This window comes from Vulpes vulpes, chromosome 3 (genome assembly GCF_048418805.1).
Source record: "Vulpes vulpes isolate BD-2025 chromosome 3, VulVul3, whole genome shotgun sequence".
Lineage (NCBI taxonomy): Eukaryota > Metazoa > Chordata > Mammalia > Carnivora > Canidae > Vulpes > Vulpes vulpes.
Window position 1 is genome coordinate 93321073 of NC_132782.1, and position 18143 is coordinate 93339215.

The 18143-nt window shown below is 43.8% G+C and overlaps 1 protein-coding gene across 5 annotated transcripts in view; it reads left to right on the forward strand.

The window, feature by feature from the left end:
• The first annotated feature begins 293 nt into the window (after nucleotides 1–293).
• Nucleotides 294–18143, forward strand: part of XPO6 (exportin 6) — a 104315-nt gene continuing 86465 nt past the window's right edge. For 4 of the 5 annotated variants that reach the window (XM_026011066.2, XM_026011069.2, XM_026011067.2 and 1 more), the window contains exon 1: nucleotides 495–868. In XM_026011066.2, coding sequence (XP_025866851.1) covers nucleotides 866–868 — 3 coding nt within the window. In that variant the 5' untranslated portion in view covers nucleotides 495–865. Of the gene's footprint in view, nucleotides 365–494; nucleotides 869–18143 lie in introns of those variants that run through there. The other variant, XM_072753603.1, reaches the window with a different exon arrangement.

Consider the following 18143-nt stretch of genomic DNA (forward strand, 5'->3'; position numbering starts at 1 on the left):
AACGGGCCGCCGAAGTGAAAGGGAAACCGCCCCTTTACTAAGATGGCAGGCCCGGGCCCTTTACCAACATGGCGGCCGGCCCGCGTGGAGGGGCGGAGGGCGGGGCCAGCGGGGGGCGGGGCCGCAGGGGGCGTGGCCAGGAGGGAGCCGTCAGGTGCGGCTCCGCCCCGCGCGCCCCCCCACCTCCCCTCCCTCCCCGCTCGATTCCGGATTGGTCCGGTTCCAGCGCCGCAGCCCGGCGGCCGCGCCGTGGGGCCGCGCCGGGCGCTCGCCACTTCCGGCGCGTTGGAGCTGTTGGTCGGGGGCGGCCGTGCGGCGCGAGCGGGCGGCTCCGGGGCGGGCGCGCGCAGGGATGCTCCGGGGGGCGGCGGCGGCCGTGTGGGCTGAGGCGGCGAGGACAGCGGGGGCCCCCGGGCCTCGCCCGTGAGCCGGCCGCCGAGGCCCGTTCAGCCCCCGCCTCTCCAGCCTCCGGGCCGGGCCCGCAGCCGCTTCTGAAGGCGGAGGCCGGGAGCCCCTGCCTGGGCCCGGAGCCTCCCCTCGGGGGTCGGGCCCGGGCGGGGGGCGCCCCCTGTCCCCGAGCCGCTGCCCTCCGAGCCCCATTTCCTGCTTCTTTTTTTTTTTTTTTCAGTTTCCTTGGGGAGGGGCGGGTGGGTCTAGATGAATCGTTCCCGGGGTCCTCGATGAGGCGGGCCGGGGGGCCGCGCTGCTTTTAGAGGGTCCCCGCGGGGCCCGGGCGGGGCCGCGGCCGTGTCTGCATGGGTGGGGGACTTCCCGATCCGGCCTGGACCATGACCTGAAGTGTGCGAGCGGGACGTGTCCGGAGCTCGAGAGCCAGCTCACCTGAGCCGCCCCTCCCCCGGCCAGCATGGTAAGTGGGGTCCGAGCCCCCTCTCTCCCCGGGGCGGGAGCGGGCCCCGGGACTGCTGAGCCATCGCTTCTCCCCGGGGCGGGGAGAGGCGCGTGCCGAGCCCGGCAGTGACACATGCGTGCAGGCTTTGCAGCCCCGGCTCCGCGCTCCCCTCCCCCCTCCCCCTCCCCTCCCCCCCTCCCCCCAGGGATGCCTCAGGACTGGGAGGGACCTGGAAGCGCAGCAGGCACTACCCTCGTGTCCGGGGTTCGCCTCTCTCGCGGTGCAGCTGGTTTGACAGGAGCCCTCCTGTGTTTACGGAGGGCCTGCGCCGAGTGGTTGGCTGGTGTTGCTTAATGAGCCCACCCGCGCTCTCCTGAAGTGGGGAGACCGAGGCACGGAGCAACCGACTTACCCGGCTCAAGGTCACTCAGGTGACAGTGGCACGATTGGGAGCTTCGGCAGTTTGACTTCGGAGCTTCTGTTAGACACAGCACGGAGTTGGATGGGGTCTTGCTGTCGGTTTATACCGAAGGAAACACAGGGTTTGTGATTTGCAGAGGTCACTTACCCGGATCGTTGCAAAGTCAGGAACAGGAGTGTGTTGTTTGGACTCCCCAGTGTGCTGCTGTTTCTGCCTCATGCTCTGGCCCTTTCCCCCGCTCGTGCCTGGAAAACTCATCCTTCCACATTCAGCTCAGGAACCACCTCTTCGCTTTCCACGCTTTTTCGGACCCAGAGACACTCTCAGTACTCCCTTAGATTTGTGTACTCACATCTGCTTATTAAGCTTTTGTCTTTATGGTCATAATTGTTTCTGCACCTTATCTCTCTGCAGCAGTAGGTTCAGTTCCCTCAAAGATGAAATTGTCTGAATCTTTTTATCTGCCCCAGCCCCTGGTACATGGTAAGCCCATGGGGGAGCGGTTGATTGCACGGCGTGTGTCTGAGCACCTCCCGTGAAGGAAGTGTTCTTAAGGCTGTCCATTTTACCCCTGTTAGAGATTTAGTAGAGAAAGGGACATAGTGATGGCATCTGTGATGGAGATGTTTAGGCCGGTGGGATTTTTATTTCTTTTAACTTTTTATTATTTTTATTTTTATTTTTATTTTATTCCTTTGCCAGTGGGATTTTTAAGACATTCAAGGGGCCTGTGGGTGTTGTGTTAGGTTCTGGGCATAAAACGAAGGCCCGCAGTCATGGCCCTTTGTCCTCATGAGGTCACAACCAGTGGGGTAAAATAGACCATGAATGCTGAGCAGCACCGTGTAGTAGACAATGTATGTAGTGTAGTGGCAGATAGGTTAAGCTCTCTGTGTCCCAATTTCCTCATCTGTAAAATGTGGTGTTAGGAATTCCTTAATGAATAATCCAAAGGTATGAGTTGGGACGTTTAGTGAGTGATGAAAGTAGTACTCTACAGTATTCCCTTTTCCATTTACTCTTTCAATTAATTTTCTTGTTTCTTTTTAAGTTGTAAAATACACAGAACATAAAATATACTGTTTTAACCTTTTGTAAGTGTTACAAGTCAGTGGCATTAATTATAGCTGATCAGTTGAACAACTCGGGGGTCATGGGCACTGACCCCCGTGCAGTGGAAAATTGCTTATAACTTTTGACTCCCCCAAAACTTGACTGTTATTCTACTGTTGACCAGAAGCCTTACTGGTAACATTAACTGTCGATTAATATTTATTTTGTGTGTTAGATGTATTATATACTGTATTCTTAACAAAGTAAGCTAGAGAAAAAGATCATTAAGAAAATCATAAGGGGGCAGCCCCGGTGGTGCAGCGGTTTAGCACCGCCTGCAGCCCGGGTTGTGATTCTGGAGAACCAGGATTGAGTCCCACGTCGGGCTTCCAGCATGGAGCCTGCTTCTCCCTTTGCCTCCTGTGTCTCTGCCTCTCTCTCTCTCTCTCTCTCTCTCTCAATAGATAAGTAAATAAATAAATCTTTTTTTTTTTTTAAAGAAAATCATAAGGAAGAGAAAATACATTTACAATATGATGCTATGTTAAAAAAAATCCATGTATAAGTGGACCTGTGTGGTTGAAACCCATGTTGTTCAAGGGTCACACTGTACATTCATATATTGTTGTGCTTCCATCCCCAGAACTTTTTTCATCTTGTAAAACCGAAACTGAACAATAACTTCATTCCCTTCTCCCTCATCCCCTGGTGACCATACTCTATTTACTGTCTCTGTCAATTTGAGTATTCTTGAGTATCTCATGTAAGTGGAATCATACAATATTGGGTCTTTTTGTAACTGGCTTATTTCACTCAGCACAATGTCAAGTGTGTTTTAGCATGTGTCAGAAAGTCCACTTTAACGCTGAATAATGTTCTGTTGTGAGTATATACCAATTTTGTTTATTCATTCATCTGATGGACACCTGAGTTGCTTCCACCTTTGGCTGTTTTGAGTCATGCTCCTGTGAACAGGGGGTGTACAAATCTTCAGTGAATTTTTTTTTTTAAAGATTTTTAAATATATTCATGAGAGACACACGGGCAGAGACACAAGCAGAGGGAAAAGCAGGCTCCCTGCTGGGAGCCCGATTCCAGGCTCAATCCCAGGGCCTGGTGATCATGAGCCGAAGGAAGAAGCTCAACCACTGAGCCATCCAGGTGCCCTCTTTCAGTGAATTTTAAGTTGCCACTAAACACCAGGCTCTGGGGAATGTCGGATGAGAAAGCAGAGGAGCTCCTCCCTCCAGGGAACTTGCTAGGAATGTTGCTTTAGGACCTCTGGGCAGAATTTTATTGGTTTTTGACTCAGCTAGCCAAGCACCCTTGAATTCAGATTTCATTTTAATTAGCAATCAGAGCATTATGAAAATGGCCACTTTTGAGCAATCATTGTAAAGTAGTTGACTTCAGATTACAATGTACATTTTTTTCTTAGGGGTAAGTTTTGAGTCAAGGTTTTTGTAAGCTAGACCTCACATGCTTAAGCACAAAGGGGGTGGCCACAGTGGCTGTGACGAGAATAGGACCTGCTAATCATGTCCTTTCTTCATTACTGACACCGGGGGTTCATATCCTGTAGGTGTCCCAGGGTCAGGGGTGTGGGTGGGGCAGGGCTTGTCCCCAGAATACAAGGAAGCTGTTCCCTGGTGTGTATCTTACAGGAGGAGGCGGCGGCAGCGGCGGCTTTCCCTGAGATCACATCTCTTTCTTTAGTCCAGGAACTTTTTCCTATTTCTTACTGACTTAACATTTTTACTTTTAAGAGTATTAGTTGACACGTTTGAGCCTTTTGAGTGCATGTGTGTGCACAAACGGGGTGGGGGAGGGTCAGAGGGAGAGGGAGAAGGAGACTCCCCGCTGAACAGGGAGCCTGATGCATTGTGGAGCTCTATCCCAGGTCCCTAAGATCATGACCAAAGCTTAAGTCAGACCCTTAACTGACTGAGCCACCCAGGTGCCCCTATTTGAGCCTTTTTTTTTTATTTTTTTATTTGAGCCTTTCTAGTGTCTGTAAAACTTCAATCCGAATGAGGTAAAAATGATGTAATATGATCAAACTACCATTTATCATGTGTCTTTTGTAAGGTAACTGTTTCTCATTTGTTCATTTTTCTTATAGTCACTCAGTATCTGTATCTGCTCTGGTTAACCAGACCAACCCTGCTAGGTTACATTATGCCAGTTTTTCCAGAGGGGGAGGTGACCGACCAGCTGTAGGATACCTGGGTGGAGCCACATTTGGACCAAGGCACTCTACTCCAAATCTTGCGTTTTTGGCAGGTTTGATCTTCCTCAATTTACAGTCGGGTTATGTCCCGATTAACTTATGGGGATATAAGATATCCCCATATCTTGATCTTATGATAGTTTCAACTATAAGTCAAAACTATCATAAGTCAAAACTGCATTTCATATACTTAACCTACCAAACATCATAGCTTAGTCCAATTTACCTTAAATGTGTTTAGAACAAGTAAGTTAGCCTGCAGTTGGGCAAAACCATCTCACACAAAGCCTGTTTTATAATAGTGTTGAACATCTCATGTCATTTACTGAATAATGTACTGAAGGTGAGGAACAGAATGGTTATAGTTGTATTGGTGGTTGACCCTGGTGATTGTGGGCTGATTGTGAGCTGCAGCTGGCTGCTGCTGCCCAGCGTCATGAGAGAATTTCGTAGTGCATGTCACTAGCCTGAGAATAGATCCAAAGTCAGAATTTGAAGTATGGTTTCTATTGAATATGAATTGCTTTTGCAGCCTCCTCAAGTCGAACCATTATAAGTTGGGGTCTATCCATACATGTGCAGATCTTGCGTGGAAGATCATGGAAGATGATTGGGAGTGTCATCCAACTCTATTTTGTTTGGTTCTGAGGTAGTGATGAGGGCTGGAGAGTATGGACATTCCTGTTCCTAGAAGAACAGTTTAACCTGCAAATTTAGAACCAGTTAAAAAAGAGATTTCTAAGGGCGGCTGGGTGGTTCAGTGGATTAGGCATCTGATTTAGGGTAGGGTCATGATCTCAGGGTCCTGGGATCAAGTCCTGTGTCTGGCTTCCTATTCAGTCCCTGCTTGTCCCTCTCCCTCTGCTCCTCCCCCTGCTCGTTCTCTCTCTCTTTCTAAACTAAATAAAAATATTTTTTTAAAAAGATTTTATTTATTCATGAGACAGAGAGAGAGAGAGAGAGGCAGAGACACATACAGGCAGAGACACATACAGAGGGAGAAGCAGGCTCCATTCAGGGAGCCCGATGTGGGACTTGATGTGGGACTTGATGTGGGACTCGATCCGGGACTCAATCCGGGACTCGATCCGGCGTCTCCGGGATCCGGCCCCGGGCTGAAGGCGGTGCTAAACCGCTGAGCCACCCGGGCTGCCGAAATCTTTAAAAAAAAAAAGAGATTTGTCGTTGCAGTACAGAATTACTAGAACAGCTACTGTAACTACATTTTATTAGATTATCGGGTTTTTGTTGAATTCCCATGGGTTCTTTTTTTTAATTTAAAGATTTTATTTTATTTATATATGAGAGAGACAGAGAGGCAGAGACACAGGCAGAGGGAGAAGCAGGCTCCATGCAGGGAGCCCCATGTGGGACTCAATCTCGGGACTCCAGGATCCTGCCCTGGGCCGGAGGCAGGCGCTAAACCACTGAGCCACCCAGGCGTCCCAAATTCCCATGAATTCTTAAATGATGTAATATCTTAGAGGTTCCCACTACTCTGAAAAGGTGTTTTTTTTTTTTTTTTTTTTTTTGAAAAGTTCTTAATATTGAATGAGCTGTTGGTTATTATGGAAATTATGTGCAAAACCAAGTTCTTAGTGTTTTTCTAGTTGTTTGGAAAAACTGCTTTACAAAGACTTATGTTTGAATGTCCCCTTCTGTGACATTCCTGATAATGAGTGGTCCCTATAATGGAGGCAAAATCAGACCTTAGGTTTGGCCACTCAAATGGTATGTCTTCCACTTGTTCATCAATGGTGTTACATGATGCCGCATGCTGTAGGAGGCATGAAGAAGCCATGGTGGTGTGGGGAGATGCCAAGGAAAGGTTCTGCAGTACTCAGAAGTTCTGTAGGCAGTCACATAGTTAGAGCTAGGCCAGGAGGCTGGTTCCATGATCAAGAAATGACTTTAACAGCTTTTGAGAAAATTAGACATGCATGGTTCAAGTGATGGAATGACTTTACTGGTAAAGTAAACAAAAACACAATCTGTAATGTATAGAGAAGTAGTTCTCTACAGTAGGTGAGAGCTTTTTAGTGCCTCATTTTATTCACTTGTGAAACTATTGATCTATGTCAAACTTATAATCGTAGGTACTGTGGGTACAATATAATAATACAAAAGTTAATATTTATAGAGGTTAGATTAAGCCATGTATTTTACATATGTTAACTCATTTACTTTTCCAGACAATGCCAGGAGGTAGAGATTAGTTTTATTTATCATTTTATGAATGAAAACATTCAAGACCCTCCTACACTGCAACTGCGTGATGGACCTGGGATTCAAACCCAGGCAGTTTGGCTCAAGAGTCAGCAGAGTCAGAGCTCATAACTGTTAAACTTTGCCCCAAGAGGGTTAGCAGTGCCCTGCCTTCTAGGAGTCAGTTTAATGAGGCAGATGAGACTATTTTCAGGCTGTTACGAGAGGCTGTAATGAGGGTGATAGTAGAAGAATGCATTGGTACAAAGGTAGCCTATCTGAGATAGACTCACTGAGGAAGAGGGGCCAGGAAAGTTTTCCCAGGAGGCATATTTGAGTCTTGAAGGGTTAGGAAAAGTTGTTTGCAGATAGTTACAAAGATCAGATACATATCAGTAAAGATCACAAAATCGTAGATGTCAAGGGAAAAGTGAATGAATTAACATTTGTTGAGTGCTTAGGACTTTTTAGGGCTTCAGGTACTTACAGGACACAAACAGGTTATGTCTTCCCATGGTAAATATCTTTACTGCTGCTACCCAGATCAGCGGCTGCTCCATTTCTTTGTTCCCCTTTTCAATAGAACTCCAGGGGATAGGGCTCTCTGATTTCTCACCTTCCATTCTAGCTCATGAATCAAGGTCCCTCTCTGCAGGTACTCCAGGTGGTAGTTAGTTCTCACGTCCCCTCCAGAGCATCCACTCCTTCATATCCGCTTTACTTCTTTTTGTAGCATTTACTTTATGTATTTATTTAAAGTAAGCTTCATGCTTAACGTGGGACTTGAACTCATGACTCTGAGATTGAGTCGCGTGCTCTCTACTGACTGAGCCAGACAGGCCGCCCTGTGTAAGCATTGACCATTTTTAAACATTTTACATACATAACGTTATTTATGAGGTCTATTTTTATCTCCTTCGGCCAAAATATTGACTCCGTAAAGCTAAGGATCTTCACTTTGTTCATTGATGTGTCCCAAGAGTCTGGAACAATTTTTGGTACAGGAGACAGTTATGTTGTGGAGGTCTTGATGTTCAAAGAGGCCTTTAGAAGGTGGGAGTAAGCCAGGTTCCCTATGATGAACAGAACTTGCAGAGAGAGGATATTTCAGAAGAGAAGGGCGGAACTACTAGAATGTTCAAACCATTGGCTGGACTGGTTTGACTGCGGTGGGTTTTGTCAAGTAGTGGTAGTTGGAGAGAAAGCCATAAAGATAGTTAATGGCTAGATTTTTGGAGGGCCTTCGTTACTACTCTAGGGAGTTTGGCTTTGTGGGCTGGTTTTTCCTACAACGAAAATGAGTCCATCTGCCTTGTAGAGGTTACGTTGGTATGGGAAACTGATGGGACATATTATGTGTATGGATGTGACAAAAGTTGGTTTTTGGGTGTGGAATTAGGGTGAGGAGAACTTGAGCAAGAGAGTTGTTCCTGCTTAAAAAAACTGATCCTGGAGTCAAGGGATAAAGAAAAGGGAAAAGCTCAAGCTGATTTTGGAAGCCTCTAACCTGGCAACTGGAAATAGTGTGTGTGTGTGGGTTGTTTACTGAATTGGTGATTTGGATTTGGTAGGAATGGAGGAGATGACAGGTAAAGAAAGTGACAGGACGATAATAGATGTCGTTCCGTGAGGTGGGCCTTTGCTGCTGTGTTGAGGTGCAAGTGATTGGCAATGGGGTCCTGATGATTTTGTGAAGGTGGGTTGTCGACATACGACATACGTATCCAAGTCAAGGAAGATGTGACAGTACAGGGTGGGGTGAAGAGGGAGGGGGCTCCTGAGCTTGTAGCTACTGCATTCAGCCTGCACTTTTGACAACCCATAGTGGATTGCCCTTCTGTCTTCACTGCTTTTCAAGATCACCTATAACTTCTGTGTGTGGAAGCCAGTATATATGGCTTCTTTTCAGCCGTTATGCCATCTGATTTTTCCCTTTGGCCCTTGGCAACCACTGGACTTCTTTTCTTTTCTGAAACTTTTTTTTTTGTTGTTGGCTCCCATGATATTACTGCCTTGGTTCAGTCTCCCTCCGTCTGTCTTATGGCTTCAGTTAGGATCTGTGTGCCAGTGAGAGCTCAGCCTTACTTCCGTTGGCATCCACCTGAGCATCCTGTAGACATCAAATTAAACATGTCTAAACCAAGTCCATCATCTTCCCCTCAGGTTAGTGCCTCCTCCCCTGTGCCCTGGTTCTGTTCATGACTTTATTCACTTGGACTCTCAAGTGGTAAACCTGAGTCATCTTTAACTTCCTCTTTGCCTTCAGTCCCCACATGTAGACTTGTGGATGCTCTGCTGACTTGTGTTCTGACCCCAGCCTTTCCTTCCATTTCTCCCCCACTTTGGTCAGGCTGTGTCTTTTGCTTTCACTCTTGGTGTCTTGACAGCTTCCACGTCTCCCCCTTGCAGTTCATCTTCTATATTACTGTTAGAGCCCCCTCACAGAGCTCAAGTGGGAGCATGTCATATGACCCCAAATCATTCAGAAATCATTCAGAGCAGAGAATCTCCATTGTCAGAGACCAAGTTGCTTTTTTTTTTTTCTTTTTGAGAGAGAGTGGAAGGGAGGGAGGAGGGAAGAAGACAAGGTGGGAGAGGCAGAGGGAGAGAGAGAATCTTAAGCAGTCTCCATACCTAGGTGGAGCCCCAACTTGGGGCTTAATCTCAGGACCCTGAGGTCATGATCTGATGTGAAATCAGGAGTTGGATGCTTAACTGACTGAGCCACCTGGGCGCCTTCAGAGACCAAATTTTTGGTCATCACAGAGTGGTGGAAAGCGCTAGGGCCCTGGATTTTCATAGTTTCACTCTTAGTTCTCTTGGTACGGATGCAGATTAATTATTAAATGCTTAAAGTGATTTATTTGGAATGTCTTTTAAAGACTTCTCAAATTATACCTGTTCTCTAGCCACAACAAACTGTCATTTCCAGAACATTGAGTACACTTCATACTTCTCTGCGTTTGTTCAGTGCTGTTCCCTCTGCTCTTCTGTCCTTTGCTTCATTTTCACAGGCCCTTTTGAGGGTTTCTGGCTATCATCTTTGATATAGTTAGGTTTTTTCTTTTGGCTTTTATTATTTTGATGTGTTTGTTTTTACTGTATAGGAATTAAAAGACTACGCTACATGCTTCTAGTAAGTGTCAAACAGTGCAGAAGTTTGAAGGGCACAGTGTGAGAGACTCTTCAGCTCCTGGACCCTCCATTCAGTCCCACTCCAAGCCTGTGGGTGGGGAGGATTAGTCCTTGCCTTTTTAAGAGTCTGTATCAGGGTGAGTCTCAGGCCTCTTTGTATTCCCAGTGCGCCTTAAGCATTCTGCAGATAGTGAGGCAGTCAAAAAGAGTCAGGTGTGAAAAAAAATCCAATAAGGTCAAGGCAGGTGCTAGAACTTAGTAAATGACAATGATGGTATTTGAGGAGTGTGGTAAGATTGAAATAAAGGATGAATATAGTAAGCATCCTGTTTCCCCAAAACTCATGCAGCCTGCACGCTCAGATTATGGCATTTTTCCCCTGGGCAGGTGGGGGCCCAGGGACAGATGGGGAGGGGAAGTTGTTACAAGAAATGCTGTGTAGATGCGTGTTTCAGGGGAGGCTCCAGACACAAATTGCTGCTGCAAGAACTGCTGGGCTCAGTGGGGATTGGGTGTGGTGAGAGAAGGGTTGTGGATGCTGAGGAAACTCAAAGCGCAGAGGGAAGTGAGATAGGTGCAGGAGGCTGATGAGAAAAGGAAGGAAGCTGGGGGTCAGAGGGAGCAAAAGGTCTACGTGTTTCATAATTACGCTCGGCACTTGGCATTGTTGAGGGACACTCGTATACACTGCATACGGTACCTCATTTAATTTAATGGCAGCCTTGCAAGGTAGGTCTTCTCTGTTCCCATTGTATGTTTGGGAAGATGAAGGTGCTGAGACTCCAGGAAGGTAATGTAAGGAGCTTGACCAAAATTGCACAGCGAGTTGATAGGGATGGGACTCGGAGCCAAGTTTCTAACTCCACAGCTTATGTTTTCTCTGTATCCGTAGGTTTCTCCGTAAGCCAGTGCACATTTACACAGGCATATATACTTGAAATGTAGTCCACCTGGGTGTATTGTCCCAGGAAAAGTAGTACGTCTAGTCATCTAACCTTAAAATTTGTAAAACTGACTTCATAATAGAAAGGGCAAGATGGTAAAAATTTGCTGGTAACAAAAGAGACCCTAGGTATCCGCATAACCTCTAATGTGATAGGACAGGCATGGCTGTTGAGAGCATGGTGGTAGCTGGACCATATTATGGGGCATCAGCAGCAAAGAAGGTGGCTTGATTTCTTCATGCACTTCAGTTAAGTCCATTAGGTTTAGCTCATTTACATTATAGCAGCCTGCTGTTTTGTGTGAAGGTTATCATAAAAAAGATCTCGTCTCAGACTCCCTGAAAAGGTAAAGGTATTTTATTAGCTAAATGCACCTGCCCCCCCCCCCCAAAAAAAAAAATCCTTGGTTTCTAAATTGGCTCGTAATCAGACCTGGGAAGATTTATTTGTTTATTTGGAAAAGAGTAATGACTGGATGACATGTGTTTATTAAAAATCAAGTAGGGTTAAAAGGTACAAAGAACATTGGCAAAAAAAGAAATCATCCCAAATCCTAGTACTCTAAACTATGATTAATCTTACATAAATATCCGTCTTTGTTCTTACGTATCTATCTGGATAAGTGAGATGGAGTCCTAAAATAAGTACTTGCATTTAAAAAGTGATCATGCTGGTTTTTGGGATCATATTAGTTTTATTTTTTTTTAAACTTATTTTTATTTCTTTTTTTATGATAGTTACACACAGAGAGAGAGGCAGAGACACAGGCAGAGGGAGAAGCAGGCTCCATGCACCGGGAGCCCGACGTGGGACTCGATCCCGGGTCTCCAGGATCGCGCCCTGGGCCAAAGGCAGGCGCCAAACCACTGCGCCACCCAGGGATCCCCATATTAGTTTTAAAATAAGGAAAAAAATCAAAAAAATTTTAAAGATTTTATTTATTTATTCACCACACACACACACACACACACACAGAGAGAGGCAGAGACATAGGCAGAGGGAGAAGCAGGCTCCATGCAGGAAGCCCGATGTGGGACTCGATCCCGGAACCCCGGGATCACACCCTGAGCCAAAGGCACATGCTCAACCGCTAAGCCACCCAGGCATCCCTTGAAATATTTAAATACAGAAAGTTGCAAAAAGAATACCAGGAGTCCCCAGTGGTGGCATCATCTATAGCTGTGTGCAATATCAAAACCAGGAAACTGACATTGGTATGTGTTAGTTATCGACTAGACTATAGACTGTATTTAGTTTTCACCCGTTTTTAACCTACAGTCACTTGTGTGTATGGTTCTGTGCTGTATAGTCCATGTATTGATTCATGTATCTACCACCTCAGTCAAGGTATAGAGCTGTCCCATCAGCACAGAAGACCACTGTCAAGCCTAATACTGTCTTGTGTTTTAGCCTCCCTCCCCCTTTCCTAGCATCCACTCATCTCTCTTTTCTCTCTGTCCTAGCATCTACTCATCTCTCTTTTCTCTCTAGTTTTGTCATTTTGAGAATGGTGTACGAGCATAGTCAGTATGTAACCTTTTGAGCTTGACTCTTTTCACTAAGCATAGTGCCCTTGAGGTCACTTGAATTTAATAGCAGAAAAAGAAAACAAGTGAAGCTGAAAAAGGAATTGTCAGTTTTCAAATAAATCTGTGCTTCAATAATTATTAGCTCTTGATAAATCCCTATAGGTTAAAGAAAAAGATCATGAAAGGCATTAAGAGGATGGCATAATTTTTATTTTACTTATTTTTAAGTAAGCTTTATGCCCAACATGGGGGTTGAACTCAATGACCCCAAGATCGAGTTGTCTGCTCTCTACTGACTGAACCAGCTAGGTGCTCCAAGAAGAGGGCATTTTTAATAAATATATTTCATGTTTCAGTTCTAGGTAATATCAGTGAGCTTAATATTAGGAAAAATAAGAACATTTGAACTCCATCTCTTTACACCTTCTCATTCTTGGTGGTTATTTATAGTCTGTTCTATAACCATAATGTCTTTAGTATTTAGTTTTAGTTTTTTAGTTTTAGTTTTTTAGTTTAGTTTTAGTTTTTTTGTTTTAAAGGATTCAGTGTTCCCCATTGGTTCTTTTAACTGTGCTCTTTCCATATCTGAAGTCTTTAATTCATCTTCCTGTTGGCTAGATTTTACTGTCAATTTTGATTGTCACTTAAGTGGTGAATTAAGAATGCCTACTTTTATGCTTAAAGGACATCTTGGCTAGGTATAAAATTCTTGGTTTGCACTCTTTCCTGCAGATCCTTAGATATTGTTCCACCATCTGGGGTTGAGTGTTTTATTGACCCTTTTAATCTATTCAGCATTGATTAGCTGATAATTTTTTCAAAAGTTTATGGTTATTATATTCTCTGAATTATTATTTTTTAGAGATTTTATTTATTTATTTAATTTATTAATTAATTTATTTATTCATGAGAGGCACAGAGACATAGGCAGATGGAGAAGCAGGCTCCCTGTGGGAAGCTGTTGTGGGATTTGATCCCAGGACTCCAGGATCATGCCCTAAGCTGAAGGCAGTTGCTCAACTACTGAGCCACTCAGGGATCCCTTATTTCATGTTAGAATATGCCTGTTGTCCTTGTCCATAAATGGTAATACTCATGGGTCATATATTCTTTTCCTAAGAATTTTGTTGATATTTCTCCATTGTTTTCTGCCATTGAGTGATGTGTGGAAAAGGATGGTTAGCCTAATTTATATAGTGTTGTCCCTTTACCCCAGTTAGAGATAGCTTGCCTTTATTACATGGTTATTAGAAGAAATCTGTATTGAAGTTCAGTAACTCAATTAGGATATCTTTTAGTGTGGATTTTTTTTTTAAGATTTTATTTACTTATTCATGAGACACACACACACACAGAGGTAGAGACACAGGCAGAGGGAGAAGCAGGCTCCATGCAGGAAGCCCGATGTGGGACTCAATCCTGGGACTCCAGGATCATGCCCTGAACCAAAGGCAGATGCTCAACTGCTGAGCCACCCAGGTGTCTCAGTGTGGATTTTTTAAAAAAAAGATTAATTTGTTTTTTAGAGAGAGGGAGCAGGAGCAGAGGGAGAAGGAGAGAATCTCAAGCAGACTCCCCACTGAGTGAGAAGCCCTATTTGGGGCTGGATTTCACAATCCTGAGATCACGATCTGAGCTGAAATCAAGAGTCAGATACTCAACCGATTGAGTGACCCAGGTACCCCACACGTGGATTAATTTTTTGTCATTTTGCCCTAGAACATGCCTGCCTTAAGGTATTTAGCTAATTCCCTAATGTTGGCTGTTTTAGATTTCTAGTGTTTGGTGCTAATGCTGTAATAAACACATTGAATATATCTTTGTCTGCTTTGTGAAACTGTAGGATAAGTCTCTAGAAGAATTGTGGGGCAATATCAGTTTTTACTCTCATTAGTAGAGTATTTCCTATTTCTCTGCCCTCTGGCTGACCATTAAAACTTTTTAATGTGAAAGGCGAAAATGGCACATCAGGCACATCATGTGTGAGCCTTTCTTTAGTTGTGAGTGAAGTGGAACATCTTTTGATATTTTATTGCCATGTGTGATTTTTTTTTTTCCCCCCATGTCTGCTGACCATTCCTGGTCTCCTGATCTGTTTATATTTCTCAGTTGGGTCAGCCAGCAATTAAAAAAAAAATGTAATTTGGCTCTATTTTAGAATCAATAAAGTTATGTTTGGAATGGCTTCCACATTTGGTAGATGAATCTCATACTGCTGATTTTATTCAGAAAAAGAACACTAACATTTCATGTATATTGATATTGTGGACTTGACTAAAGCGAGTGTTTCAGTGATGGGACTGCATAACCTGATCATTTGCTAAACTTTTGTCTGGTGATCCTTGCAGGGTGTTTTTTTTTTTTTTTTTTTGATCCATGCAGTTAAAACTGCTATTCTTCTCCACACAACTTCATGTATGTCATAACATCAAGTAAAAAATATTTAATTATAGGAAAGCAGTTCCATTGCCAGAAAGCTGTGGAGCTCACCATGGTGAAGTGATTTTTCTGGTAATCATTTGTTAACTGGGTTTATGAACCAGAATGTGAATTTAGAATGCTAAAATATATATGAAGTAATTTCATAAAGGAGTTTACCAGTCATGTGTAGTATGTCTCTGATTTTATTTTTTTCTGAGACTTCCCTGATGGCAGAGAGCCCTACATTGGTTAAAGGAAGGCACCTGTCCTGGGGATATAGGTCAAAGCAGCTCTTTGTAAATATGACATTTCTTAAAACTCTTGGATTGTACCTTAAACATTTTTTGTTTAAAAGTCAATATATATACTTTTTTCCTCTTATCTCTCCTCCCTTTCTGCCCTCCCCAGTCTTCACAAGCAAATTAAAGACCCAGGCACATATGTTATTTTTGAGCACACCAGGTGGCCTTCATATCGTTTTACTGTGGGAGTGACTGGTCCATGTTTCCAGACCTTTGTGGACAGACTTGGCTGAGAAGTGCTGAAAATTCCCATCCTGGTGGAACCATAAAGGACAGTTCTTCTAAAGAGAAGATGCCTGAAGGCTTTTAAAGACCTTGAAGAAATGTCCGAAAACATTTTGAGAAAAAGAATACCCCTTTATACCTCAAAAACAAACAGTTTGAAAGTGAAAGGGCTTTGAGTGGACTGCTTTTATTGGCACATGCTCTGTAGACCCTTGACATTTGATGCTTGTGGTTTTGATGATTGTCACTGACCTTCAAAGTCTTTGATAAATCATTTGTTATTTTGTAAAGGTATGTCTTGCAGTGTCTAGAACAAGTCACTTAGCCGGCTAGTGAGTGAATCCCGCTGACCTAGCTCAGGGCAGCCTAGGGGTGCTTTACCGTTCGGTGTTGTGACTTGGGAGATGTAAAAAAAAGTCTACTTTGTGGAAGATAAACCCCAAAGAAATTCAACTAATGGAACTGATGATACAAGTGAAAAGATAAAAGGATGTTAAAATTCTTGGTAAGGAAATAAAAGTTAGGGATAAGTCCAAGAGTAGAAAGTTCAGTTTGCTGGTGTCTTGGATTCACCATGCCCTTGGTGTAGAGAGAAAGGAAAGCAGTTCCTAATGTGGGAGGAGTGCAGGGCTGTTGCAAATACTGCTGATGATGGAGGGAAGTTGAAAAGACTTTTAACTAATTAGGTGCCTGGGTGGCTCATTCAGTTGAGTGATGGACTCTTGGTTTCGGCTCAGGTCATGATCTTGTGTTTGTGGGATCGAGCCCCATGTCTGACACTGTGCTCAGTTTCTTTTTGGAGTGTGCTTCAGATTCTTCCTCTCTGTCTCTCCCTGCTTGCGTGCGTGCGCATTCTCAAAAATGAATAAAATCTTAAAAAAGGAAAGAATTTTAACTTGTGGTATGAGTCTATGCACGGATAAGTGTGTAATTTGTCATTGTTTACCAAAATGGAAAGTAAGGGGGAAGAAGCATTGCGGGTGAATTTAGGGGCTTGCTTATAATAGAGTTTGTGAAATAACTGGGGACTCATCTTGAGTTAATTGAATGTGAGGATGGAAAAGAGTGAAGAGAAATTCTAGAAGTTTATAACTTCTGGAAGTTTCTAACCCTGGATGAGGATATATGCATGTCAACAAATGATTACCATGCTGGGAGATAAGTGCAGAAATAGAGCCTTGTAAGAGGTACAATTGTACTTAAAAAAAAAAAAAAAAAAAAAAAAAGCCTGTCCAAATTGGAGAGTTGTATCAGGGAAGGCTTCCCAAAGGAGGTGACACTGGGGTAAGATTGCAGAGCAGACTAGGAAGTCACTGGGCAAAGAATTGGGGCTTAAGGTGGAGAAGCAGAAGGGCCATTTTTGGGCAGATGGAGCCCCACATACATGCGGAAGAGTGGTCAGTTCTTGTAGACTAAAGTTCTGAAATACTGAAGAGTGAGCAGTCCTCTAGGCAATACCTGTAATCTCTGTGAAGGCATCCACTCCAGAAAAGGCTTTTAATTCATGACAAAAGGAGCCCTGTGCTTTAATCCAGCCCAGGAAATTATTCATCTGCATTCTGCATTCTGTTTTGAGAGAAAAATAAGTGGTTTTTCAAGGATTTATTATTTAACTTAAACATCTTATTTTGGAAGTACTTTTAGACCTTCAGAGGAGTTGCACAAATAAGGGGTTCCTGCATCCTCTTCTCCCATGGGGATTTAGTTTTTTTAAAAAGCTACTAAAAAAATAATCAAGCCTTCCAAGATTTGTGGCCAGTGAATTAGCTCAGTTTCTGTGGCTTCTTCATTCTCCTGCATTTGGTGATTGAATTAGGTGCTGATGTTATCATAGAGTCTTCTCTGCCACCTCTTGATTTTGCCTAGTTATATTTTTCCTTGATGGTAGTATTTTGAACTCTGTAGCCTACTATGATAAAATAGACAAGAGCTTACTGTCCTTTGATTCAGCCTCTTGGCTTTTGTTTCCTTCTAGTCTTTTTTCCTGTTTACCTTTTAAATATGGCTGAGATCACACTGTAAATGCACTTTTTTCCTTCTTTTTCCATGTAACATTATAGTATAAGTGGCTTTCCAAATGTTCAAATACTTCATAAATATTTACAGTGGCTGTGTAATATTGCATTGGATAGATTCTTGGGCAGTTAGATTGTTCCACTTTTTTTGCCATTGTAAATAATGTGATTAATGTTTTTGCAAAGAGCTTTTTCTGTATTTCAGAAAATTGCCTTAGGCTAGATTCCCAGAAGGACCCAAGGGTATGAAGATTTTTAATAAACCTTTTATTTTAAAATAGTTTTATTTTTTTTATTTTTTATTTTTTAAATTTTTATTTATTTATGATAGTCACACACACACACACACACACACACACACACACAGAGGCAGAGACATAGGCAGAGGGAGAAGCAGGCTCCATGCACCAGGAGCCCGATGTGGGATTCGATCCCGGGTCTCCAGGATCGCGCCCTGGGCCAAAGGCAGGCGCCAAACCGCTGCGCCACCCAGGGATCCCTTAAAATAGTTTTAGATTTACTATGAATGTTTTTAAGGTGTGTCATCAGATATTTTCCAGAAAGTTTACACCAGTTTATTTTTCCCATCAGCATTGGGTAGTCTTAAGAAAATTGTTGCAAATTTCATAGGTTAAAAAACTAGGGCAGCCCCGATGGCCCAGGGGTTTGGCGCTGCCTTAAGCCCAGGGTATGATCCTGGAGATCCAGGATCGAGTCCCTCATCAGGCTCCCTGCATGGAGCCTGCTTCTTCCTCTGCCTGTGTCTCTGCCTCTCTCTCTCTCTCTGTGTCTGTCATGAATAAATAAATAAAA